Source organism: Mauremys mutica, chromosome 6 (assembly GCF_020497125.1).
Source record: "Mauremys mutica isolate MM-2020 ecotype Southern chromosome 6, ASM2049712v1, whole genome shotgun sequence".
Lineage (NCBI taxonomy): Eukaryota > Metazoa > Chordata > Testudines > Geoemydidae > Mauremys > Mauremys mutica.
Window position 1 is genome coordinate 94,337,041 of NC_059077.1, and position 27,867 is coordinate 94,364,907.

The 27,867-nt window shown below is 43.3% G+C and overlaps 1 protein-coding gene across 1 annotated transcript; it reads left to right on the forward strand.

Annotated features, from left to right (window-relative positions):
* Window positions 1-50: 50 nt before the first annotated feature.
* Window positions 51-26,903, forward strand: OSTF1 (osteoclast stimulating factor 1). The gene is made up of 10 exons (XM_045020525.1): window positions 51-302; window positions 12,640-12,686; window positions 14,721-14,771; window positions 14,869-14,932; window positions 19,879-19,932; window positions 20,463-20,570; window positions 21,092-21,141; window positions 21,255-21,333; window positions 21,794-21,892; window positions 25,927-26,903. The coding sequence occupies exons 1-10, from the start codon at window positions 269-271 to the stop codon at window positions 25,983-25,985; spliced, it is 645 nt and encodes a 214-aa protein (XP_044876460.1). The 5' UTR covers window positions 51-268; the 3' UTR covers window positions 25,986-26,903.
* The last annotated feature ends 964 nt before the right edge of the window (window positions 26,904-27,867 follow it).

Genomic DNA, 27,867 nt, shown 5'->3' on the forward strand with positions numbered 1-27,867 from the left:
GGGTCCGCCCCGCTGTGCGCCTGGTCCCGCAGCCGCCCCTAGGGGGAGCAGCGCCCAGGGGCCGCGCTCGCTGCTGCTCCGGCTCCTCTCACTTCCTCATCGAGCCCCGGGGACTCGCTGCTGGGACCGCCGCCGCTCCGCCTCGAGCCCCGCGCCCGCTGCAGAGGAGGGGCTCTGCCGCCGGGCAGGAGCACGGACCGGCCAAGGGCAGTTTGCGGGGAGGCGGAGGAAGGGGTTTCCCGGCTCTGTGCTAAGCCAAGCCGCCGCGATGTCCAAGCCGCCACCTAAACCAGCCAAACCAGGTAAGGGAGCGGCCCGTCGCCGCGCGCCTCCTACACAGGAACAGCAGCCGCCTTGCACCCCGCCTGCACTTGCATTACACGGGGTGCAAGGCGGAGCTCGAAGTTCGTGCTCGGTGCTAGACACGGAGCTGGGCTCTGACACGTGGGCGATGTTTTTCTCGTTCCCTTTTTATTTGTCCGGTGCGGGGCCACCTTTGCGATGTGCTGAAGAGGGGGTGGGATGGGGAGGCTGCTCGGGCTGGCAGAGCGCCGGGGTGGTTATGGCTCCAGAGCGAGGGGCTTCCTTTTTATCTGGGACGTGGCTCGGGCTGTCACTGTCAGAGCGCACTTGCTAGTGGCCGAGGAGAAGTAGGAAGTGAGCTGAGCTAGTCCCTGGTAAGAGGAGGAAGAGGCAGAAGCAAATGCAATTACTAGTGCTCTGGAGATCATTTTAGCGAACTCGGTGCTGCATTACAGTTGCGGAAGGACGGAAACACGCCTCGGTTAAAATGCTCTTCTAAGGCTGGTTGCTGAACAATCTGCAACATATGCTCGGAGACTTATTCTGCAATTAAGGCGTGTCAAGCTAGAAAGTTGAAGTTGATTGTCACGGGGGTGCCTCCACGTGGGAAGAGGTGTCCTAACAAGCACCCTCCTTGGGAGCAGATTTCCTTACTTGCGATAGCATTCTGTGATTTAATACTTGGTACAAATCTGAGACTTGTGCCTAAAAAACCAAGATTTTTTTCAGTCGTCATTACAAAGAATGTATTAGAGTTGTGACAGTAACTGATGAAAGGTCAGAGAATGATTTGTGAACTCTCAAGGCTTGATTAGTAAAAGTGTGTTGAAATTGCCAAAGCACAGAAGACTATCTTCTTCCAAAGCCTGAAAACACTGTCCTCTGTTGAATGGAGCCCAGGATAAGAATCCAGGACTCTATAGGAGGTATGATCTATTGGGATCAAATGACTTTTAAGGTGCTTAGTTGTCACCCTTAGACTACTGAATTTTCTGTCATTTGCAAATATGTGTCAATATCCTGTTGCTTACATTTCCGTTTAGGAAAAGATGCTATCAAGATGATTCAGTGCTTAATTTGTAATAAAAGAGGTGCCAAGGCCTGAGCTTTTTTGTTACTTTCGTAACTGACATAATAAATGCAGAGGTGCCAGGACTTCGAACTGCCAATCCTAAAAGTGCCCAGGCTTAGCTCTGGCACAAATTAAGCATTGATTAGATTCTAAATCTAGTTTGCTGTTAAGTAGGGAATGGTCTGTTTCCATTTAAAAAAATGCTAAACACTTTACTAGTTCTTGTATTTTCTAAAATAAGTGTGTGAAGTAATTGAGGGTTTTATATATGCTACAGCTCTTTTTCTCCTTTTTAGACTTTGAATTAAAAATGGTATTTTATCTGTCATGTAATTTTCTTTAAAAAAGAGGAAGAAATTAACTACACCAGTCTGGATGCTTATGCAAAGGAAAGTTATCTGGTGACTTAAACTTCTTGATAGCATCTCTTTTAAAAAGAGAAATTGAAAGCTATAATACATGCTGGGTTTATTCAAGGAAGTAAATTATTTAATTATAAACAAACACACATTTTGTGAAGCAATGCATATTTACCAACGGAATCATGGCTAATGAGCCACCATCAGTTTTGGTTCTGTTAAAATTAACAACAAAATTGTCATTGGAACTTAGAAATCGCCATATTGGATCAGACCTATGATGTATCTAGTCCAGTATCCTGTCAATTTTCAGGAAGGTGCATGAAATCCCACAGAAGACCGAGGTGGGATAATCTGCCCCCATGAATGTCTCATCCCATTCCTTAATAGGTGGAGAGTGGTTAAGCCCTCAAACATGAGGTTTTCTATCCCTTCCAATAATCTTTTTAGCATTAACTGTCAAAACTTGGGATATTGCTATCTATACAAGTGTCCAGACCCTCTTTGATTTTTGTGAAATGATTGGTCTCCATGATACCCTGTGGCAGTGAGTTCTAGTGTAACAGCTTTGTTTGAAAAAGCATTTCCTTTATCAGTTTTGACTTTGCCACTTCTCAGTTTAATTGAATATCCCCTTGTTCTTGTGTTTAGAGAACAGAAGCTTTGCCTGTTTATCTGAATGGAAGAAGGAAGGGCCTCTGCGCAGGACATGACCCTTAACCCTTACACAAATTTAATCTAACCAATTTCCTGAATAATTTGCAGGATCTAGCCTTTAATGTAGTTGGAATTGGTAACATCCTTATTTAGATGTTACAAAGTTTGTTTTAAAAATCTGTTATAGTTTTTTCAATGACCAGAAAATTCCATATTAAGTGCTGTATTTTGGGGTAGATTATACTGTATTTTTAACAGATAAGAGGTTGAATCCCTATTTTAAGTGCAGAACTCAACTCCAAAGTAATTGTGGAGCTGTGACTGGTGCCTCTAATAAAATTACCACGTGGTCACTAATATATTTTTCATCTTCAATATCTTGGCCACTTACTGTATTTCTTGAAATACTTAAGTACTTAGTTGATGTTGTTGACTAAATAGCCAATTTTTAAAAGTAACTTCTTTGCATTTGACTGTTTAAAGTCACACAAGCAAAACCCCTTGTAGGACCTGAAAATGGACATTCCCCTATCAAACTATTGCCCCCACAATGAACACACACCACCCATTAGGTATATAAATATTATTCATGCCTTTATCACCTCTTGGCTGGACTGCTATACCTGGGCATGCTGGCCGGCCCCAGCCAGCCTGGGTCAGGGTACAACACCAGGAATGGCAGGAGAGGGTCTGGGGGCAGAGCATGGCCAGGGCCACAACAGCTGCTTGGGGAGGCAGAGCCTATGATACTTGCCACCCATGGGCGACAGCTTTGCACAGTTGGCACAGTGGAACTCAACGATAAGAATAAAAGTTTGTCTGGGTGGGAGACGGATCTTTCTCTAGGACTTGTCCAAAAATTAAGGAACAAAACTCCCCCAGGAAGTAAGGGCCATTACAGACCTCACTTGTTTCCATTCCAAGTGTAAGACCCATTTCTTTGACCTTGTCTTCTCTAACAAACACATAGCAACAGCTATATTTAAAGAAGAAATAAATAATAATAATAAAAAACACCAAGCAAGAACAGCACAAAAAGCCCTACCAAAACAAGACATGCCACACACTTCTCCCTTTGGGGAGAGGAGGAGAGAACAAATGTGACAGATGTATACTCGCATAGCTTACTGCACTATGGAAGGCAGTCAGATGATGTGGTGATGAGCACAGTAAAGAATAGAAAATAAAAATCAGCTGGGCATTTAAATGCCAAGTTTCAGCCTGTGACTGATGTTGCCCTTCCTTGCTGAATGCTAAGTCCCTTTGAAAATGAGGCTTAAAGAAAATGCTGATAGAACTATCACTGTTTGTCTTCCTGTGAAAGATTATAGCTGAGTAAAATTCAGAGGATTCCCAGTAGAGTCGACCCAGTTGTCGGAGAAAAACTCAGTTCTCGCTTTTTGTTTGGGTGCAGCAGAGTCAGATACTTTATTCTGTTTAGCAGCTACAACAGGGAGAGAGTGCACTAGGACATAGGGTCTCCCCTTCTTAGACAGGTCTCTCAATAGGTAAACAATTACAACAAGCATTTATACTTTTGTTACAGACAATAATAAACAACAGCTGCATTTTGTTTATACATAGGTCATCCTGATATCTTGTTTTTCTCACTTCTGAGAGACGCCAGTCTATCTACACAAGGTCAAAACAACTTCTCACACAGTTCTTTTCTGCTCGCCTCACACAATCCTCGCTTCTAAAATCTTGCGTTATTAGGGTTACAGTTAGCCTAACTCGCTAACAAAGACTGTCATGCATTAAGATCCCTTACAAATCCCTGTCAGTTCTTTCTGTACTTCCACACAGTTTTAAGACCCAAGTGTGTATGGGTAATCTTTTTGTCTTTAATTATATTAATCTTCTAATTTACCAGACAGGTTAGTTAGAATTTCTTTTTTTTAAAAGGTTTTTCAATGAGTTTTGTAATCTGTAGATCTATATGTAGAGATAAGAAATTATAAACTAGATTACCTCTCATACTTTCTAAAGGGATATTCAGAGAAGTTTTTTAAATTGACTGAGCATTTCTAAACTTCTTAATTCTTGAGAGAATGCCTTGTGCAGACATAGTTTTCACTGCAATAATTTGTCAGGCCATTTCAGGGACAGGCTGTCGGTCTTTTTTTTAAATGTATTAAGAAGCCATTTTTATATGAAGGCTGTATTGTGCTTTTCATCTCAATAAGGCTACTTGTATTAGCCTATAATACTATCATTGTCCTATGAATCTTTGTTTTGTGGTTCTAAATGTTCTGAAAGGTACCCACTCTAACAAAGAAGAAGTAGACATATAAAGCTATGTGGACCATATCCAGAAGTATAGTTTCCTTGACAATTGGATACTCTGTAGCAGTTGTTCTCCCCCTGGAGCACCTCCTGATGGTGGTTGGTCACACTGTGCTGGTTTTTATTGTTCAGAGCTGCTAGGTGTTCTGTCTGTAAAGCCAGGCTTGCATAAGGAGTAGCAAGTCTAGCTACCTCTACTATGGGCTGTTACTAAATAAGTGAAGTAGAAAAGAAAACAGGAGCTGTCTTCAGGTGTTGCAGCCATCACCAGCAGAGGAATGTCCAGAAAAGCAGAGCAGAAAGAAGAGAAAGACGAGGTGGCAGAGAAGCATTTCTAGTAGTAGATAGAAATTGAACAGATGAGAGGAAGAAATAGTTGGCCTTTTTTTTAAGAAAGAAAAATCACAATGAAGATATTTAAAAATATGTAAGCACTCTCCTAATATCTGTGTTGCATATATGCAACAACTGTAGTTGACACAGGGATGATGTTATATGATTGCAAATTGGAGAGGGGCTGAACCATAAGATATCTATTAAGAATTAGGAAAAAAGATTGAGAACTCCTGGGAAGAGGGGGGCAAATGAAGATTACTTCAAAAAAAGAATCCCAAATAAATATATATAAACTTTGCTTAACATCTGAAAATTTAGTATTGGACAACAGCTGTATATGTTTAGTAATCCTGTCACAATCTATTATAACTTCATTTGGCATGTAAAATCTGATGCTGCCTCCCTCCGCCCAATCACCGCCGACTCCATGTTTGGGCATCTATGGTCTTTGGGAAATCATATAACATGTTTCTCATCTGGTTAAGCAGAGAACCTGGTTCTTGGGTCAGTGGAAAAAGTCTTTCCTGGACAAGGGATTGCTGTATTTATTTTCTTTTATCCCCTGTGAAAACTTTGTTGTCTCTACTCTGTATGTGCTAGGAAGCAAGAATAGTACAATGTGCCCTATTCCAGATATGTCTGTTCTTGGCAATTCAAATGAGGTGAATGAGAGTAAGATGAAAATTTCAGTTATATTCAATAGTCAACACTATGCAAGTGTTGGATCCTCCTTTTTCTTTCAGCTACTCCATTCTATCCTCAAAACACATGGCCCTTTTCAGAGTTTAACATTTAATTTTTTGTGTTGAGGATATTAATCCTATTTACCAAAATTGCAAACCTGACAAATTGAATTGCCATTGCCAGCTGTGCTCTTGGATTGTGCACTATGTCCAGTGGTGTTTCTGAATGAGAACAATACAGGCAGTCCTTGACTATGACATTAGCTTACGATGAATAGCACTTATGACGTTTCTGAATTGACCCATGACAGTTGGTTTCAACTTTACGACGCTCTGTCCTGTAATGGAGTGTATTGCAGTTCCGAGTTACGACGTTTCGACTTACGACACAATTGGTTCCTGAAAATTGCGTCGTAAGTCCGAGGACTGCCTGTACATAGATCTGTGGCAGACTTCTTGGAGTGTGCTGTTAACAGCTAAAAATGCATTACTTCTACATCCTCCACATTAAATAACTTCTGTTGTTTGTTTACATAGTCACATAGGTGTACAGAGCACTTCTCAGAGAAGAGAAGAGGCCCTGCCCCAAGAACTTTACAGTTTAAAATGAGATATTGGATAGGGAAGAGGGATGGCAAGAGGAAAACCGAAGTATACAGAATAAGGTTATGCGGTCATTTGTGGTGTAACGTATGCATAGGGTTAGTTCCTATTTTTGACAACTTTTATAAGTGTTAATTGTCTTAATGCAGCCACTAATAGGTCTTCACACTTGCAAACAGGATTGTAAAATATCAGTAGTAAAACTACTAAGGTTCTTGTTAATTTCATGGTTGAGCTAAGAAAAGCTGAAGAAAAGGCACTGGATCAATCTCATTCCCCAGAAGGTAACACTGCATTCATTCATACTTGGGAAGTCTTTGGAACCAGAGGAATGGGTTTTTTTTTCTGTTTTTTAAACAAATGCTTACATTCTGGATTCACTGATTGTTTAGGCCCCCTTGCTAGCCAAAGAAAACTTTCTGCTAGCCAGACATGACTAAGAAAGTGGATTTAAGGAGTACTGTATTGCTGGGTTGTTGGTTTTTTTTAACACCCCCACACACATACACCATCACCACCACCACCTTTATTATACTGAGCAGCTTACATAGGAAATACGAACTGATATTTCCGGCCCCGGTCTGGACAGTCATTGCACTTGGGTGGACTGCTGTGCCTGTGCAGAGCCCAGCTCCATGTAAGTGCAGTAGTCTGCTTGCATACCACAGATTGCAGGATCAAGACCTCTGTGAATAAATGAAGTTCCCAATATTAAAAAGTGGGACACCTGAACTTCACTTGTAAAGTTATTTGCAAGTAAATCTTATGTTAAATAACTTTTCATATCTTTTCCTTGATGATATCCCAATACTGTTTGTTTTTAAAAACAACTGTTAAACGCTCCTGGCACCTACAATATTTGAGGTGCTGATTGATACAGTATTACTGTAGCTAAGGTGCTCTATATAGGCCACCATTAGCAAACAGATATGCATGGCCTTCCATTTTGCAAGTTTATCTACATTTAGTCAATCTGTTCAACAGAATACTCATCCAGACCTATGCATTCAGTGGGACTTCTTGCATTCATAAGTCTTTGCAGCATCAGGATATTAAATATCCTGCATTAAATACTATGATGGATGCATTAGAAATACCTATGATAGACCTTGGTAGCTTTGCTAGGGCTAACAAATTAATTTCCCTAATGTAGTTCCAATGAAAAATTTCAAGCAGTTGATTTTTGTCTGTTTTTAATACTGAACCTTTAAAATCCACAAAGAAGAACTACTTTGCATGAGTCTGGTGGTGATAAAAATGAGACAAGTGATACCCAAGATCACTTGATATAGAACAAGCAGGTTCTGTGTAAAATTAAGACCACTGCATCTTAATTCTGATTTGCAACATCTCTGCTATACTAGTTCTGGACCTGAGAGATTCATGAGTTCAGATTGCACAAAGTGGGAATATTAACAGGGTGTCTGCAGCAGGGTGGATAAAAATCAATTACTTAGTAAAAAAAAGTTTTTTTATTTCGGATTTTTTTGATCAAATTTTTGAGGGAAAAAACCTCTTAATTAAAACTCATATCATGGAATAGGAATTATAAATTCTAATTCTATAATATCAGACAATATATTCATGTAATGTTTAAGAAAAGTTTTGTAAATGAGTTCCAATAGTTCGTGGATTAGGGACCCAATTTTATGGGGTTCCAGGGGCTTCTGTATAGATTATTTAGGTTAATCTTTCCATCTACCCAATGGGACTCAGTGCTCAGTCTAGAAGATACCATCAGAGATGTTTAGTTTTGCAGTTCTCAGACTGTGGATTTGTGTCTCCAGAGATAACAGCAAAAATGTTTTTAAATAAATAATATATAGAGGTGAGAAATAACAGACCTCAACCCTGTTGTCTCTGTGCAAATTTGTGTACACAGAGTCAATCCCTTACCTCTCTCTAGAAGTGCAAAGTTTCAAAAAGTTCAATGAATAGAAAATCGGTGGGGGCAGAATAGATCTAGATAAGGAGAAGAAGTGTGGAGATAAATGTGAGAAGGGAGGGAAAGGCAGTAGAAACAAAAGTGAAACTGTCTGAGCAGCATATTCCAGAAGTCTTGAGGTCTTTCTGAGTGTAGCCTTCATTGATTTGAGATCTACCATACCATTCTCTCATTAGAAGGGAAAACCTATAATGAAGCAGGCTGTAAAAGAGACCCAGTTTGGGAATAAGAACCATTCAAGAAATATATGTTTGTAGATCTTTTAAGAAAGTCACACCAGTGAACTGGTGGAAGTCACTTACGCACTTGGATTCAGAGACTGTTGACGTGATAATCTCACTTTTAACAGCAGTAGCTTTTTCTGCCAGTGCAGAAAATGAAGGTGAAGATGACTGAGTTAGCTGCAGAAGCCAATATTTTAAGTTTCTCATGTTGACCTGGCTCACAGTCGATTTTTTTTAAATTTCATTTAACTATTTTAATTAAAAAACAAAAAAAACACAAACCTGGTTTTTAAAAAACTTGAATTTTTGAATTTATTAAACATTAAGTTAAAGTCTAAAATTCATATGCTTGTTTTGTTAAAATATTATATGTTTGCTGTTGAAGAAAAAAAATCCAGAATACATAATTGTTGTTTTAGTTAAATAAAATTATTTAAATGTTTGTCTGGTGATGTTCTCCTAATACAGCCTGGCAAGAAACTCCTCCAAATATCAGTGATTAATCTGCTGAACTGGAGATAGTTCACCTCCCAATGACTTCATAAATATCTGCTTCAGTTACCTTTGGTAAATGAAATAACAAAACAGTCATTATTTTCTGATATAGCTATAAAACTAATTGGAAAAGTTTTCAAAATAAATCACTTTAAAATATATAGTGTGTACCTTCTAAAAATGAAACATACATCTATCTCTGAGTTGTGAAGAATATGTATTAAGGTTATAACAACCAACAAGAATGCACTTTTATGTAGAAATCCATGACTAAATCGAGTCTTCCTGACTAGTGATTTAAATCAAATCCATCCTAGTCTGCAGTGTTGATTAGGGACTCTGGAAAGAGCACTTAACTCTTTTCTCCTCACTCACCTGCCCCTGCAACCTTTTGTTTAAAGGCAAATCATTCTCCTACCCAATTACTTCCTTGGCCATGGATTTTGGAACACTTGTGAGGTATTTCCATGTCCCCAACTCATCAGGGAGTTCTGGGAGATGAGGCAGGCAGGAGCTAATGGATCTAGTGCTGTTCTGAGGCCTGGGAGGTATTCCTTTCTTCCCTACCCTCAACCCCATGAATATCTAGAGCGGCGGTGGGCCCGGGGGCAGCATCCAGCCCTCCAGATGTTTTAATCGAGCCCTCAAGCTCCCACCAGGGAACAGGGTCTGGGACTTGCCCCACTCTCGCATTCCAGCTGGGGAGTGGGGTCAGGGGCTTGCCCCAGCCGTGCGACTCCCGGAAGCAGCGGCATGTCCCCACTCTGGCTCCTACGCGTAGGGGTAGCCAGGAGGCTCTGCATGCTGCCCCCGTCCCAAGCGCTGCCCCCCACAGCTCCCATTGGCCAGGAACAGCGGGCAATGGGAACTGCATGGGCGGTGCCTGCGGACAGAGCAGTGCGCAGAGCTGCTTAGCCGTGCCTCCACGTAGGAGCCGGAGTGAAGACATGCTGCTGCTTCTGGGAGCTGCTTGAGGTAAGTGCTGCCCTGAGCCTGCACCCCTGACACCCTCCTGTGCCCCAACCCTGATCCCCCTCCCGCCCTCCAAACCCCTCGGTCCCAGCCCAGAGTACTCTCCTGCACCCTGAACTCCTCATTTTTGGCCCCACCCCAGAGCCCATACCCCGAGCTGGAGCCCTCACCCACTCCAGCACCCCAACCCCAATTTTGTGGGCATTCATGGCCTGCCATAAAATTTCCATACCCAGATATGGCCTGGGGGTCAAAAAGTTTGCCCACCTCTGACCTAGAGCATGATCCAATATTTATGCTGTGTGTTGGGGCTAGGATTTTACCCAAATCAATTCTAGGTACCTGCTCCCAGATTTTGAACTGTGCCCAGTGAAACCTAATGGGTGGAAGGATGATGGTGATGACTGTGTGCCAGTTTCAAGGCACATGATTCTAGAGCCAGCCCAGGGTTAGTTTAGTCCATTAGAAAATTAAATAAGCCTGAGAGCATAGAGGTGCTGCATCAAATCTCCCTACACCAGGTGCTAGAATAGTGATTTATGACACTCAGGGTATCCCTTTAAGCTAGTTAAGATGGCTTACTGGCTGTTTGGTGTTGCAACAGCAACGCAAAGCAGTCACAGTAGTAGCCAGAATCAGGTCCCTGGAGTCCTATTTTCCTGTGGGAGAATATGAATAATACAGTCAGTGGGAACTGTTTGTATCCTACAGCAGGAGAACTGGGCCTCTGAATTCTAATAGAGAGTTGCATCAACTCACCCTGCCATGCACCAGCTCCATTAAATATTAGTTTATTGCTTTACTTTAATGTTCATTTTCTAGTCAGAAGAAATAAACAGCTCCCCAGGCTAATTTGTGTTTCTTCTACTTCAGAAGCAAAACTTATTTTAACCAAATAGAGTTGATAGCTTTCCCTCCCCTTCCTCTCCGGAAGTTCAGCCTCACTCAGATGTTGAAATAAGTAGCTTCACACATAAGGGATAATTTTTTTTGAGGGGTGGAGCTGAAGAAGAGGAAGACAGGGAATGTGTTAGCAGTGAGTGTAATAGAAGAGGGGATTGTTACATGGTAGCATGTAAAAACTGCAAGCTAGTACGGAAGAGTTGGAATTGGAGAAAGGAAAGAACTGATTAGAAGAACCCTAGTGTGAGAAAACTGTGGCCTCTTGTCAGGAAAACACTAGGCACTTATTTAAAAACAACCCTCCATTAATACTACTGCGATTAACACAAATTACAAGTTACTCAGAGGAAAAAAATCCTTTTTCTAATGAGACAATTTTTCTTTTTTAATTACATTATAAAACACAGTTTTGTACTCATCTTGCTTGTTTGTAACAGAACATAGTCACAGCACTTCAAAATGCTGCTTCTGATTTGCCACTGCAAGCCCTTTAAAGGATTGCATTTTTGTAAACTGTATTTGCTATTCATCGTTTTCAAACAAACCACTTTTTTAGTTGGAAAGAGTCTTAGAAGTCTCTATGAGCATCATGTATCCATGCCTATTAGTAGCATTTTATGGGAGCAGTAATCCAGAAAGGCTCAGAGAGAGCCAGGTTGGCCTTATGTGGTTCAGTTGTATCCTTTAACTTAATTAGCAGAAGCAGGTCATTGATTAGAGAGCATCAGTAGTTAAACAAATCATTTACATGTTCTATGATAGACTCACACTTTAAGGCCAGAAGGGATCCTCATGATCATGTAGTCTGATCTGCACATCAGACATTCCTGTAATAGGCCCATAACCTCTGCCCGAGTTACTGAAGTCCTCAAAGCCTGATTTAAAGATGTCAAGTTCCAGAGACTCCACCATTTACTCTAGCTCAAACCAGCAAGTGACATGTGCCTGAGATTGCAGAGGAAGGCCAACTCCCCCCACAGGGTCTCTGCCAATATTACCTGGGGAAAAATTCCTTCCTGCCTCTAGATATGGCACTCAGTTAGACCTTCAGCATGTGGGCAGAGGTGATACATGGGGGTGGGGGAAGGGAGGATGGTATGCAGGGTCAAGTGCTGTCCCAGATTGGCCTGCCACGGGAGGGAGAAAGGTTCTGTCATCCTGCTGTGCCTGCACCTGCCAAGCACGCTCAGTCCCTGTCAGCAGGGCTAGTGCAACCATTTAGGTGACCTAGGTGGTCACCTAGGGTGCTAGGATTTGGGGGGCGGCATTTTCTTCGGCAGCAACCGCGGCGGACGAAGATTCGGCTGCCCCGGTTGCCGCTGGCATTTAGACAGAGGGAGCTGGGGTAGGGGAGCGCAGGAAGGGCTGCCTGCAGCAAGTAAGGGGGGGGGCAACATGCAGGGGAACTCTCCACCCCAGCTCACCCCTGCCCTGCCTCCTCCCCGAGCACGCCGTGGCTGCTTCACTTCTCCCGCCTCCCAGGCTTGCGGCTCCTAAGCTGATTGGCGCCACAATCAGCTTAGGAGGTGGGAGAAATGAAGCAGCCACGTGGTGCTCGTGTGCGGGGCAGGGGTGAGCTGGGGCGGGGGGAGTGCGGAGCTGCTGTGGGGTGGGGGGGAAAGCAAGGTGGAAGTTTTGCTTAGGGCACAAAACATCCTTGCACCGGCCCTGCCTGTCAGAGGAGGAAGTGCAGCTTTGATTTTTTTGAGCTGGATCTGTAATGCTGATGATGTATTCTGCCCTAAGGAAGGGAGAAGTATCTCCATTCCTCTGTCATTAATGTTTTTTCTCTTCTTTTTAGGACAGGTCAAAGTGTTCAGGGCCCTGTATACATTTGAACCCAGAACTGTAAGTATTTAGGTTTTCATATCACTCATAGAACAAAGTGATCTAATTGTGTGGGCTAGTGCATCAGGACTCTAAAAAAAGCATAAACAGCCTTGTTACACTGCTATATAAATAAAAACTAAATGATTGGTTTAACAGAGCTATAACTAGTTTCCAGTGCTAAACAAGAATTCACTGTCCATTTCTTACTCAAGCTCAGATTCCTCGACATGCAACTTCCATTAGGTAATGCTGTGAGCCCTGGTGTCTCCTTGGTACACCATGTCCACAATAGAGGATTAGCAGATTCTGAGACTTGGGCTCATTTATTTTTCCTCTTCCCAAAGGCAGCATAAAAATTCAGCAGGACACTAACCCTCTGCCCCTCCATCATGGTTGCAGGTTTGAGGGGCTACCATTTCTTGCTCCTTGTCTAGTCCCATTTAATTAGGTTAATTGGATTGGTAGTGAAGAGAAACCTAAACCAAATCTCCCCTAAAAAGTTTGCCATTTCGTACTCATGCTGAATAAGCACATCTTCTGAGTAGCCTTTGCCAGAAGGGCTACTGTGGAGTCCTGCCAAGAACTTAAGGTGCCTTTCCCTAGCAGAATCCCCAGGATAAGAAGAGTATTTTCGGAGGGTTTCTGTTACAATCAGTAAGGTGGCAGTACAGGAGTTAGTTATCTTTTTGAAGTCTGGCTCCTTTAGAGTAGGTAAAAGGGTGTTAACGAGGCAAATAGGAGTGCAATTCACTGCCAAAAACCTGACAGAATTAAAGGTTATTCACAGTGCCTTGTACCCTTCCAGAATGTTAAGTGTGATTATACTCAAGCCTCTGAAAACTAGGAAATAGAGTTACAGGATAGCAGTTTTCAAAACAACTGAAGCGTGTGTGTGGATTTTAAGAGCACTTTGAAATGTTGGCTCTTAAAACCAGAACTTTTGCTTTCAGGAGGAGCTACTGCAGAATGCAGGCAGAGAGCAGCTAATATCTACACCCCATGTTCTCAGAAAGCTGCCGAGATCAACACTTGAACTCCTAGTACATGAGTGCTACTTGGGCATGTCTGAGCCATTCATTTACTGTGGTGTCACACTACCTACAAAACATTGATTTGCAGTAGAATTCCTGCCTGCAGCATAAACACAAATGACTTTCTGTGCCTTGTCAGTTTGGTGTAAGCCAAATTGTAGATCCATTTTTTATGCCGACTAACTATTCAAATATTGCTTTCCAACTGGGCAGTGGGTGCCAGATCCTAGCTGAGATCAATACCAAGGGGATGGTTATCAGTTTGGGGAGGATCACAGCCTTAAGTAGTCCCAGGTAGGCACAAAAAGTTAAGATATTATTTTAAGATTATTTTAATGTTTTTGGGAGGGGGGGAGAGGAGAAATCTGTATCTCAGAAACCCTTTGCTCAAACAATCTCAAATTTGGAGGATCCTATCCTGGATCCCCTTCATCAGTTTCCAAGACATTTACTTGCACTGTGTAGATTTTAGAGCATTTAGAAAATTGGCTATTAAACGGTAAGCTGTCAACCTTCATGATAAGAGTGTGATAGCCCCACTATAACACCTAAGATTTCACACACACACGTGCCTTCCTCTGCTTTTCCCCTTCTCCCCCCCAAAGTCAAGTTGTTGAGATGTCTTAGAATCTTTGGCATTTCCTTCTCCACACTATTTTTGTTTTTTAAAAACTCGATTGCATGTCATCACTACATGCAGATAAATGACAGATTCCGTTTGCCCAAAAAATGTGTTGTGTAGAATAATTAAAAAAAACCAATACCCTAGTTACTCCCCATTCCACTTAAATTATTGCATTCAATCCATGGTAGGAAGATGACCAGCTTCCTCTTCTAGTGTACATGCCTCATACATTACTTACTGTAGTTTGACTTGCCAAGAATGTAAATGACTAGCAAGCAGTTGACTTGATACTGGAGATTTTGGGATGGTGCAATATTACCACAAAAACTAAAGGTGCTGTGCTTCTTTCATGTACTTGCTTATCTCTTCACACATTTATGTAATTTTTTTTTTCAGCCAGATGAGTTGTATTTTGAAGAAGGGGATATTATCTACATTTCAGATATGGTGAGTAACATTATTTCAGTAGTGGTGTCACATGTAGACTGACTAAGTTTAAAATTCAAGACTGTTCCTTAATTTTTTTCCCTCCCTTCCTCTCCAGAGTGACACAAATTGGTGGAAGGGAACCTGCAAAGGCAGGACTGGACTTATTCCAAGCAACTACGGTAAAGTCTAGAATTTATTTTTCTCTTCATTTACATGTCACTAAGTAGAAATTACTAGATATGATTATTTTTGGACACTGGTAACAATGCTGAAGTTAAGGGTCCAGTATCAAAGTACATCAGAATACTTAATCAGCATTTCTCAAGTACCTATCACCACCATAGGTAGACACTGTATATAGGTTATAAAATAAAACACACACCTTTGTGACTGTCCAAATATGCAGGCAGTTCTCTGTCCTACTTCTTGCTTTAACTATTGGTTTCCCACTCTGGTATGCTGTCAAGTTTTGTTATGGTTCTTTTGGAAATGCTTTGACTAAGGGGTGATCTTTGGTGGTAGTAGGACTGACTATTCTAGATATTTTTCTTTGTGGAGGATTTCAAAAAGCTACATCTGGCTCACCTTGGAACCCCTTCAGTCTATACATGTCTGTCAAAGGGCATCTCTGCCCTATAGCACCTCCTTCTGGCCAAGAGGCTCTTTAGAGGCTTGCCTGAGTTTCCCCTTAACTCAAGCTCCCTTAAAGTCTACTCCAGTGGCTCTCAACCTTTCCAGACTATTGTACCTCTTTTAGGAGTCTGATTTGTCTTGCGTACCCTCCGGTTTCACCTCACTTAAATACTTGATTACAAAATCAGATATCAGAATACAAAAGTGTCACAGCACATTGTTATTGAACAATTGCTTACTCTCTCATTTTTACCATATACAGTCGAACCCATTTATCTCGACCTCGGTTAACTTGCCAATCCTATTAACTCGAGGTTTTACAAGTGGAACCGCCAAACTCCCTCTTTATCTTATGGGTTTCTCATCCCTTATGTCGATTTGCCCAACCCTAATATCTCGAGCCCGGCTCCCCGCGTCCCCAGCCGCCCGCTCCCTGGCTCTCCAGCCGCGCGGTTCCCCAGCCGCCCGCTCCCCGCGTCCCCAGCCGCCCGCCCGGCCCCGCATACCCGGTCCCTGCCCGTCCCCGCCCGCCCGGCCCCGCATACCCGGTCCCTGCCCGTCCCCGCCCGGCCCCGCATACCTGGTCCCTGCCCGGCCCCGCCCGGCCCCGCATACCCGGTCCCTGCCCGGCCCCGCCCGGCCCCGCATACCCGGTCCCTGCCCGGCCCCGCCCGGCCCCGCATACCCGGTCCCTGCCCGGCCCCGCATACCTGGTCCCCGCTTTGCCTGCCGCCTGCCCGCCCGGCTCCGCTTCGCCGGTCCCCGCTTTGCCGCCCGCCCCTCCGCCCGGCTTCGCTTCGCCGCCCGCCCGGCCCCGCATACCCGGCCCCGCATACCCGGTCCCTGCCCGTCCCCGCCCGTCCCCGCATACCTGGTCCCCGCTTTGCCGGGCGGGCGGGCGGCGAAGCGAAGCCGGGCGGAGGGGCGGGCGGCAAAGCGGGGACCGGCGAAGCAGAGCCGGGCGGGCAGGCGGCAGGCAAAGTGGGGACCAGGTATGCGGGGCCGGGCGGGACAGGCGGGGGCGGGTATGCGGGGCCGGGCGGGCAGGCGGCGAAGCGAAGCCGGGCGGAGGGGCGGGGGGCAAAGCGGGGACCGGCTCCGCTTCGCCGGTCCCTGCTTTGCCGCCCGCCCCTCCGCCCGGCTTCGCTTCGCCGCCCGCCCGGCCCCGCATACCCGGTCCCTGCCCGTCCCCACCAGCCCGGCCCCGCTTACCGGGTCCCCGCTTCGCCCGCCCACCCGGCCCCGCTTACCGGGTCCCCGCCCCGCTTACCGGGTCCCCGCTTCGCCTGCCGCCCGGCCCCGCTTACCGGGTCCCCGCTTCGCCTGCCGCCCGGCCCCGCTTACCGGGTCCCCGCTTCGCCTGCCGCCCGGCCCCGCTTACCGGGTCCCCGCTTCGCCTGCCGCCCGGCCCCGCTTACCGGGTCCCCGCTTCGCCTGCCGCCCGGCCCCGCTTACCGGGTCCCCGCCCCGCATACCGGGACCCCGCTTCGCCTGCCGCCCGGCCCCGCGTACCGGGTCCCCGCGTCGCCGGCCGCCCGGCCCCGCTTACCGGGTCCCCGCTTCGCCTGCCGCCCGGCCCCGCTTACCGGGTCCCCGCTTCGCCTGCCGCCCGGCCCCGCTTACCGGGTCCCTGCTTCTTTGGCTGCCCGGCTCCGGGTCCCCGTCCGGCTTCGCCAGATCCAGCCACGTGCAGGCACCGCGGTAAGAGGGCAGGGAGGGGGTGTTGGAGAGAGGGCAGGGGAGTTCAGGGGTGGGGGCGGGTGGATAGGGGTTTATCTCGATCATCGGTTATCTGGACTATTTTTGGCAAACCCCTAGGCCGGCGACATAACAGGGTTCAACTGTAGTTATAAAATTAAATATTGTACTTACATTTCAGTGTATAGTATTTAGAGCAGTATAAACAAATTATGGTCTGTATGAAATTTTATTTTGTACTGACTTCTCTAGAGCTTTTTATGTAGCCTGTTAAACTAGGCAAATATCTAGATGAGTTGCTGTAACTTCTGGAAGACCTCTGTGTACCCTCAAGGGTACACATACCCATGGTTGAGAACCACTGGTCTACACAGTTTAGATATTTAAAATGGACTGCATGAGAGGATTTTTTTTATTATTAAATCCCACACAAAGTCTTTTAAAAATAGAACTCAAGTTTACACAGTCTTCATCCATGAGTGTTTGTCCTCTTTACCCCAGTCACAATCTGGGCACAGCCCTTCCTCCCTGAGGGTTTGTCTTCCTGTGTTTCCAGCACCTCTTGCCTGGAGTTAAGCCTTCTCCCTGTTAATTCAGGGTCCTACAGGAGCCTTCTTACTCCCTGCAGTGTCTGCAGACATCTGACAACCCATCTGCAGCTATCTCCTCCTTTGTAAAGTCCAGGTGCCTCCCCTTAAAGCCCAGCTGGTGCACTGAATCCTGCTCCCTTTCTTGCAGGCGAAAGTCACTCTGTGACAGTATATTTTAAATACATTGTGGTAGACAATCAACTGCTGTGGTGGCTCTGAGAAGATGTCTGAGATAGCATAAGCCTGTTGCTTTAAAGAGATTTATAAATCAATACCAGAATCTTTAGCTGACTAATAATGAATAGGGAGCGAATACAAATTGCGGAGTACCAGCGTATTGGGCTTCCTGTGCTTCTTTCTGCTTAGGAAATGGACCACTGTTTTGTTTACCAGCTGTGACTTCTTTGTGAATGTCCTATTTAACCATAGGTAGAGTGGGCTGTAACAATCCAGTGTCTTGGTGACAAAGTCATGTCCTACTGCGATGGTGCTGACCAGTTCCTCAAAGTCTTTCCTTGTTCAACTACCACCTGAGTCGCAGCCCCTGAGCTTGCCTACCAGCTCAAGTCCCATTCAAAATCCAGCTGGAGGAGGTGCCCACCTTATAACTTTTATCCCAGTGGTTACATCAGTCACCTGAGATGTGAGAGACTCCGGTTTGATTTCCCCCTCTCTGCCACAGGGGGAAAAGGATTTGAACACGGGGGGGTCTCGCACCTCTCCAGAGAGTGCTCAAACACTGTGCTATGGGATATTCTAAGGTGGGGATCCCTTAGTCTCTCCTGTAGAAGCTGTTCCACAGTGCCCAACCCCATCCCTAAGTTACTTTGGGGCATAGTACATTGGGCTGAACACTGATGTAAACTTAGTATGGATAAATGAGAGACAAGTTGCAGGAGGTCCAATTGAGGGTATATGCCCTGATACAGCAAGCATACCTGTCCTATGATCTTGTGCTCCATCTGCTTGACCTGCAGAAGCACAAACTGAAAACCAATGTAAATTTGAGAGTACTGATAGTAGGGAGATATTAAGTGCCATAATAATTGCATCATCATAAGGAATTGAGGGGGAAAAATAGTCATTGGAAATAGTACAAGATAATGGGAAAAGAAATTCAGGTTTCTGAGAGAAGTACAATCTGTATTGAATAAAAAGAAGAGTTCTACTTCACATTGTATAGTGCTTTTAGTGTACTGTAGAATTAAGAAATTCTGTTTCCAGAGTGGCTAAGATACAATGATCAAATTCCACTTTTTCCTCCATATATTAACAGCATTTGTGTGTATAATCAAAGAATCTTGGATTTGCATCTTTACTTTGATCAGGATTAATTAGGTACTTCAACCTATGAAACAGTGCAGTTATAAACCACTGTTTGGGTGATGATATCAATGGAAGACTCAAAGAAGGTCTGGATAGCACACAGGATTTGACAATGGAATTAAAATCTTTTCATGTAAAGCAGGGACTCCTACCACCACATTCTTCAGAATACAACTGACATGTCCACAAAGTTACCTAATGCACCTCAGTTTTTCAAAAACAAGCATTCCATTTGCAAACCAACTTCCTGCTGCACTGCTGTAGAGTTTCATTAGCTTTGCCACTTCCCACAGCAATAGCATAGCACCCCAGGACAACACACACACTTGCTTTACCCTGGGCATCTGGAGCTCACCCCTCACCGCCTTCTGATCTTCACCAATACCAATCAATGCTTTTCTCCCCATTCCAAGTTTTAGCTGAAAGAATTCTCACAGGAAATGCAGTCTTCAGAGTGCAGCTCACTAGATGCTGGTGGTCAACCATTAGAGTCACACAACAGGCACTTCACTTACATTAGGCTAAGAAATACCATGTGTGAAATCTTGGCCCAGTTGAAGTTAGAGGTAATTTTGCCATAGATTTCCAACAGAGTCAGGATTTCATCCTGGGACCTCGAGCTCAATTAAAAAAAAAAAAAAAAAAAAAAGGCTGTGGAAGCTAGTGTGCACAGGAAGTAGAACAGTCTCAGTGACCCACCATTCTTGACCCTACTTTCACAAGAGACAGGAAGACCACTAACCTCAGCACTTTCAGAACAAAATGCAAAATCTACTTCTGTACGCTAGTCTCTTGGACTTAATTAGCAAGAGTCTGAAAAAATAATACACAAATCTTTACTATGAGAAACTGATCAGAATTTGTGTGTTTCATTTCAGTGGCTGAACAAGCGGAGTCCATTGATAACCCATTGCATGAAGCTGCCAAAAGAGGTGGGTGTGGTTTGGACTGTGATTTCTTGGACTTCTCATTTTGAGAATTTTAAATTTTGTAATGCCAAAAGAAGTCTTTTTGTGTGGTTTGTGTATGTGTGCCAACAAAGGCATTTTATTTGAATTTTAAAGACTGAATGTGCTGCATATTTTGGCTGGTTAACCTGAATATTTTGAATACATTTGGTATCTAAATTCTGCAGCACTGAGTAGCAGAGTGGGAGGAAAAAAGCGAGGGACAAGAGGGTAGGGAAATCTTTTTACCAGATTGTACATGGATGCAATCTATGTTTGTCCTATTCCATCAGTGATTAGCTTTTAAGGTGGGGAAAAAATTGTCCTCTTAAGGTGTTTAATAAGTTGGGACTCTTTTTTCCCCCTCCATAACCTGTAGCAATAACTAATTACTGCCAAACACTGTTTCTAATGAATTGCTAAACAAAAATTAAGATCTAATGCAACATAGCATTCATACTGAGCTAAATGCCTTTCATGGTTCTGCTACTCAATTTGTTTTCTATTTGTTTCAGGAAACCTGAGCTGGCTGAGAGAGTGCTTGGATAACCAAGTTGGTGTAAATGGTTTAGACAAAGCTGGAAGCACAGCTTTGTACTGGGCTTGCCATGGTGGACACAAAGGTACAGTATAACACTCCATCAACTCTACTGATTATGTTCCAGTTTTCTCTATTTGCTGGGCTAATGGACCAGTTACTACTTAATCTGCTGTAATCAGTAACAAAGTCTATACTCTTATGTAATTCAGGTAAGCAATAACTAAATAAAAAACAAACAAGCCAGCACCGATCTCTCAAATGTAATGTGTTTTTTAAAATGGAACATCTTTAAATCCTTTTACTTTAAAAGCAGACAGACATTCTTAATCAGTATGATTATAAAAAATGAGAGGTGAAATGCAGGCTGCTGAGGGGAAGAGCAAAAAAAATGGTGTTTGTCACTGAGGTTTAGCTATAGAAGTGAAACATTAATGTATTTGTAGTGCTTGCTCAGCAATCTTCACAGGCTTTAATGATGTGGATTTTCTCTAACTGATTGGGTTTAGAGTCTCTCTGTGCAATCCTGACTTCAGTGCTGTACTTGGAATATAAGAAAGCAAGTTTTGGTTTCATAAAGTTTTCTTTTTTCTTCATTTTATGTAGATATAGTGGAAGTGTTATTTACACAGCCAAATGTAGAACTAAATCAACAGGTAGGAAGTTTATCCATTCAAACATTTACAGTACTGTTATTGTTAATTCTTTGTGCAGGCTGATTATTTTTTGCTGTGTTTTAATCCTCTTGCTTTTCCCTGTAACTCCACAGAACAAATTGGGAGACACAGCTTTGCATGCTGCTGCTTGGAAGGGTTATGCAGATATTGTAGAGATGCTACTGGCAAAGGGTAAAGATCTTTACCAAGATTTCAATACTCTATGTGTGGCAAAGCTGCTTCCTGTGTGTAAATCACTGCTGAGTTTGTAATTTGCATATTTTATAAATTTGTTTTCTATAACCTGGTTCCTAGCTAGACCAGCATATCTTTGTAAACCATGCAAACCCTGGAAGTTGTCTGTACAACAGGCTGACCTGTCCAGGGTAAAATTTCACTCTGCTGTGGAAGACAAAAATAGGTACCTAAACCCAGTTAAGCAGCAAGGGAGCTCCACAGCTCCTAAGTAGGAGCCTGATCCTAAGCCCATTGGGTATCTTTCTATTGACTTTGGATAAATCCCTAGATGAACTCCCCATTGCCCTTTCCCATCAGTCATGCTGACCAGGCTACTTGTATGAGAAGTGATTTCATTTTATTAGTTTTGCTAGGACAATATTTTTGAACATATTTGGAATTTCTTTTTGTAAAGGGGCAAGAACAGATTTAAGAAACAATGAGAAGAAATTGGCTCTGGATATGGCTACCAATGCTGCCTGTGCTTCCCTGCTTAAAAAGAAACAAGGGACAGGTATTGTTTGTTTCTCACTTCTTTGTTCAGTTGGGACCACGGGGAGCCACTCTCTGACAGAGCTAGAGTTCATCAAAGCAACTCCATTTTGATGAACCACAGGAAATTCATCAGAACTCAGCTTCTAAGTCACCGGGAGGCTAGGGAGGTTGAGGAGCATGACTATCCAGGAGGATCATGCGATTGGAGACGGGAAAAGGAGAGGACTCCTGGTGTAGAGCAAAGATGGGGATCTCCTGTGGAAGCAGGGCATTCCTGGAGGATGGAGCGTGATGGGAGGGAGAAGTGGGAAAGAAAGGAGCTGTACTCTATACTAGTGGTTCTCAACCAGGGCTTCAGGGCCCCTTGGTAGGGGCGGCGAGCTGGTTTCAGGGGGTCTGCCAAGCATGGCTGGTGTTAGACTCATTAAGGCCCAGGACAGAAAGCTGAAGCCCCATCTCGCAGGACTGCAGCCTGGGTCCCTGAGCTCCAGCACCTGGGGCTGAAGCTTGAGCAACTTAGTTTCACGGTGCCCCTCGTGGTGTGGGCCTCCAGGTAATTGCCCTGCTTCCTACCCCTTAATGCCAGCCATAGCTTTTACATGGAGAAAAATAGTTGTGGTATAGGTGGGCCGTAGAGTTTTATACTATGTTGGCGGGGGGGAGGGGCCTTCAGAAAGAAAAAGGTTGAGAACCCCTGCTCTGTACTTCATGTGGTTAGCCATATGAAATGTTCCCATGCCTATTTCTCCCCCCACAGCTTATCCCAGAAGCAGAAACCACTTTTCTGTCTGTCACAACCATCCCGCTCCATTCTCCTCACAGCCTCCTGCTGGCTTGAGAAAGGGAGTTGTGCTCTATTGTTTGTCAGAATATAATCTTCCCACAACCCACTCATATCCCCACTTCCCTGACTTATTAACTTTTTTAAAACACATATATTCTCTCTCTCTCACACACACACACACACACACACACACACACACACACACACACACGGCAGTTTTAAAAAGCGTAAAGTTGGTTGTTCAGGATCAGGGAGGAGATAGGTGGACTGTGGGAGGAAGTAGAAGTGAGATGGGGAACCTATATGGAGTGTAGATGGGGTGGAGAATGAGTGGAAAAGGAAATAGGATGAAGTATATCTCAGCAATGCAATCTAACTATCTTAATTCAAATTTAGCAACAGTTTTGTTTGGAGGATAGTTTTATGGAAGCTTAACTAAGCAAGGAAGAGCTAGTACAACCACCCTTAAATAATGTTAGTGAAACATCTGACAACTCCTTAACTTTGAGTACTTTATGTAAGTAAGTTAAGGGGTGGTAGCATAATACTCAATTTCCTGCAACATCAGAATCTCTTGTTAGCTTGGGGTCAGAAAGAAACAGCTGTAACAGCAGCCACATTGTTTTTTCCTCAGTTCCTATACATTTTTCTAGTGTAAATTACTCTCCATTAGAAGTATTTTTTATCTTCCTCTTTCAGAATTCTGGGATTCAAGCCATCTGCTACTGAATTCTTCTCTGTTCTAAGTCCCTATTAGTTACATTACTTTTTCATTTTCCATCTCCAGAAACAGGGGCGGCTCTAGGGATTTTGCCGACCCAAGCATGGCAGGCAGGCGGCCTCCGGCGGTCCAAACCCCCCCCCCGCGGCTTGCCGCCCCAAGCACGCGCTTGGTGTGCTGGGGCCAGGAGCCGCCCCATCCAGAAAGCTAATCTTTATTTCTGGAATATTTCCTTCATTCCTTCTAGACAACTGTGAAACACCAAAAAAAAAAAAAAAGTCCTCAATATCCACCTAATCTATCACCAAGTTACCTTTACTCACAATATATAATTTGTAATATTGTTTGCAGTTTTCATTTCAATGTCAGTCTTTAACTTCTTGCTCACTTCTCTCCTTTACATAGATCTTCCATAATCTTCCCTCTTGTCAATAGGGTCACAGCTACATGCGTGCTTTTCTTTTTCCCTGAATTTTTCTGATCATTCATATTGGAGTCTCTTCTTCCCCTCATATTATGTTTGTTTCTCAAATGCATATGCATCTATTGAACTCCTTGCAACTTACATTTCAGTACTTCCTATGTACTTTTTCAGGACTCTTCCTGTTCCTAGTATCAAAGTATCCAAGTTTAGTTCTGCTTTCAGTATGTTCCCTATAGCATGAATGTGGCATATTTATAGCTTCTGTGGTCTGCTTTACCTCATTTTAAAATATTTTAATTTGTGCAAGTTTTTAATAATGCATTTGTACTTAATGGCACTGCATTCAATTGGTTTATTCTTTCCATAAACCTTATTTTTAAAGCATTAGGAACCCTCTTCTTTTGTTTAATGTCAAATCATAACAGCTGTGTTTAAAAGTTTGGAAGATTAGAGGAGAAGAGTACTCAATATAAGAATATTTGAGAAGTTCTGATATTTGAAAAGTGTGATGCACTCCACAATAGTAAACTCAAGACATGATCTCTTCCCCAGAAAGTTTATACTATAATTCAGGCAAGCAAATACAGTTAGGGGATAAGTATTCAAATATAAAGTTGCAAAGGGATATTAGAGATCCTTCATTGGAAGGCTGTAGAAAAGGTAGATTTAAAGGAGATACATGGTTGGCAGAGAGCTGCAGAAAGATACTGAAGAGGAGGCAATGAAGGGAATTAGAAAAAAGATGGGAAGAAGATAGTAAATTTCTCGCCTTTCTGAGCCTTAGAATGAGAAGTAGGAGGCTGACCTTGGTACAAAGGTATTTGGAAGGTCCATAGCCCTTTGATAGATAAGGCTGTGTGGATATTTGCACTTACAGCTGGGACTAAACCTTTATTAAGCAAGATGGTGTATATTCCCCACCTTTACCACCCTAACTCTTGAGTATTACATGGATTTTCTGAGATTTTTAAAACAAGTACTTTTGGGCTCCTGTTAGCAAAACAATTCCCAAGATCAGAGTTTAAAATTGACTCACTTCTCAATTACTCCAAAATATAAGACATGGGCTGGCTTACTAAGCTGCTTGTTTGTTGTTTAAATACTCCATAACTTTAGAATTTATCAAATATATTTTATTAACCAGTGTAGAATGGATTATGCATCAGTTATTTTTGATGGTGAATGGGTAGTACAACACAACTCTGCAGGATAAGTCACCTTTGAGGAAGCAGACAAATCATTGTTGATTAGGACTGCCTTCCATTCCTTCACTGGAAGGGATGTAAATGAAAGCCTCCTTGCAGGGCTCATCTCCTGTAGGAGAGGAATTCCTGTCCAACAACAAAATTCCCCTTCTGTACATCTCTTTAAGGAGCACAAGCCAGGTGCTCTTCTCTTGACATTACTACATATCTGGGTGAGGACCACCACTTTCCCAGTGTCCACTAGTCCTTTGCCCTCCCTCTCTGCTGTATCCAGTTTTCTACTTGCCATCTAGAAGCACAAGGTTTAGATGTGTTTTTATACATGCAGTTTTTGAAAGCATAAATCCATGTCTAAAAACCAATACGTAGTCTACAAGAAGAAAACTGGGGGAGGAGAATGAGGGACAGTGGATGACAGGAGAAAAGAGACAGAAGAGGTCTGCATGGGAATTAAAGCAGAGGATGAAGACTGGCTTAGGAGCCTTGGAAGTGAGCTAGGGAAACTTTCTAGTTCACCAATCATATATTCTGTGTTTAAAACTTAAAACACAGAGATTTAAATTGTGTCCAACTTTGTTCTTCTGGTGTGCAAAGCTTTTCAGGCAGCCAGGCTCCTGGAGCCTCACATGAAGAATACTGAGCAGCAGGCATGCCAGTGTTTCTCCTCAACTGAACTTTCTCCAACAGATGTATGCAAAGTTTGTGTAGAAAAGGTGACCATTTGACCAGCTCCTGACTAGCGCCTCACCTACAAATATCTTAAATCCTAGGAAATGCCTCCCACAGACACAGCCTCTTCATGTAGAGTTAGAGTTGCTCAAGTGTGTTTGCCCACAGCACCACAAATTTAAACTACTAAAAATTTTGTTATATGCCCGATTCTGTCCCTGGTTAAAAGTAGAATTTTTTTTTCCTTCAGATACAGTGCGGATATTAAGTAACGCAGAGGAATACCTTGATGATGAAGACTCCGATTAACTTTCTTCATAATGTCTTAAGAACTATAACCTCTATTGCTTGTCATTCCCAAATCATATCTTTGCAACTGTAAAAATACCTTATATAGAGTAATGAAGTCTTGCAGTCTCTCACTATAACATGTAAACAGAGAGTGAAATCTCTGCCACAAAGGCGAGGAAATGCCAAGTTTTAAATCAAAGTTCCCTTGAAATCATCAAGCTGGAGGTCATATGCTGATCTCTCCTCCCCCCCTCCCCCCCATCTTGCTGTATGGGGAAGGGACTTGCCCCCTACACATGCCAGGTGTCCCAAGATATCCCTGCAGGTACGTAGTGTCTCTGCAATACACTCCTCAATCCTAGCTGTTTTCTTTGTCAGCACAGTTGCTCTCCCACTGGCAGCACTCCAAAGTTTCTTATGTATGGATAAGAACTAGCTGGCAGGGTGAGCATTATTTCACAAGGGGGAACACTGCAGTAAGAGATGGGATAATGCAATGGTGAATGATCATCCTCTATCTCCACGGAGCAGGAAGAGACAATGTAAGGCTTCTTTTAATTTCCACCATATGAGAGTGGGTGTGTGGAGTGAAATGGCAGGGGAAGAGCTGCCCTGAGAAGTTTCTTTGTTTACTGTTATGGGCCCAGAGAATCAGAGAATTTTGTTTAAGGAAGGAACTCAACTTTGGACTCTGACTTTGCTGTTTGAATTGTATTGGTGTTGGAATCATTAGCATTGAAGTGAGGAGGGAATATTTTTCTGTTTATCCTGCCTAAGAATTTTACTAATCTTTTGCTTTTATTTTTAAAAGTGTTCTTGTTTTTCCTCTAAAGTACTTTACCTCAGAGCTGAAGTGTTTTTGAAAATATATATTATATTAAATCAAAAAAGTGTTGAAAATTGCCTAATCTGAATAAATCATTTAAAACACTTGAAGTTATGACCTCTTCGTATGTCTTCAATAGAGCTGGCAAAAGTAAGTTGAACCACTACTTTTTAACCTTCATGTGAAATTACTCTTTAATACCTTCCAAACAGCTATACTCAAGGCAATAGACTATGCTGAGGAGTACTTGATAAATATGTTCTGTCATGAAGTTATAAATGGGATAATACATTATGTGTATGTATTAGCAATTAAACAGTTCCAACACCACAGTACATTTAAAGCAAAAAAACTTGGCAATTTGTCAAGTTGTTACCATCTTGAAAAACAAGTAGGTAAGAGGGAAAAAGATAAATCAGAGAATTGCAGAGCATTTCACAATTAACCTAGGTCACTCTATGAACGTGTCCACTTCTGTAAGATTGTTGGGTCATATTTCCTTTCAAGTGTAGAAGAAAAGGTGGTGGTAGAACACTGGTTAACTATCACTGAGACAAGGACTGTCCTGTTCCACACTGCATCTCTGGTTGTGGTTAACTGACCATAGAGTTCACTGCAGCCAGATAACCTGTTAGACACAGCAGCCCTGGGTTTACAATGAGTGCTGAATCCTATTTAACACTGAATTAGTTAACATGATGTGGGAGTAGTTGTTGCTTGCAATGATAACTCTGCTGACTCTCTTCTCTTCTCCCTGAAGCAGGACTTATCCAGCAGAACCTGTGTTTGGTCATCCCCCTGCAAGTTGCTCAATTGCAGCTAAAGGGGAGACCTAGCAGGAGATACCATTTTAAGAAATGGTATCTCCCATACCCATGAGATTAGCAGCCTCCTATCAGAGTAGGGGACTGGCTGCTTACCTCCAGGCCCCTCTGGAATGCTTTCATGCAAAGCCACCATTAAGGAACATTTGAGGTACTAGAGAGGGAGGAATGGTGACAGACATTAAGTTGGACTCAGAAGCCCAACTTAACTGCATGGATCAAGATTTTCAAATTTCTCTTCTTAAAATAA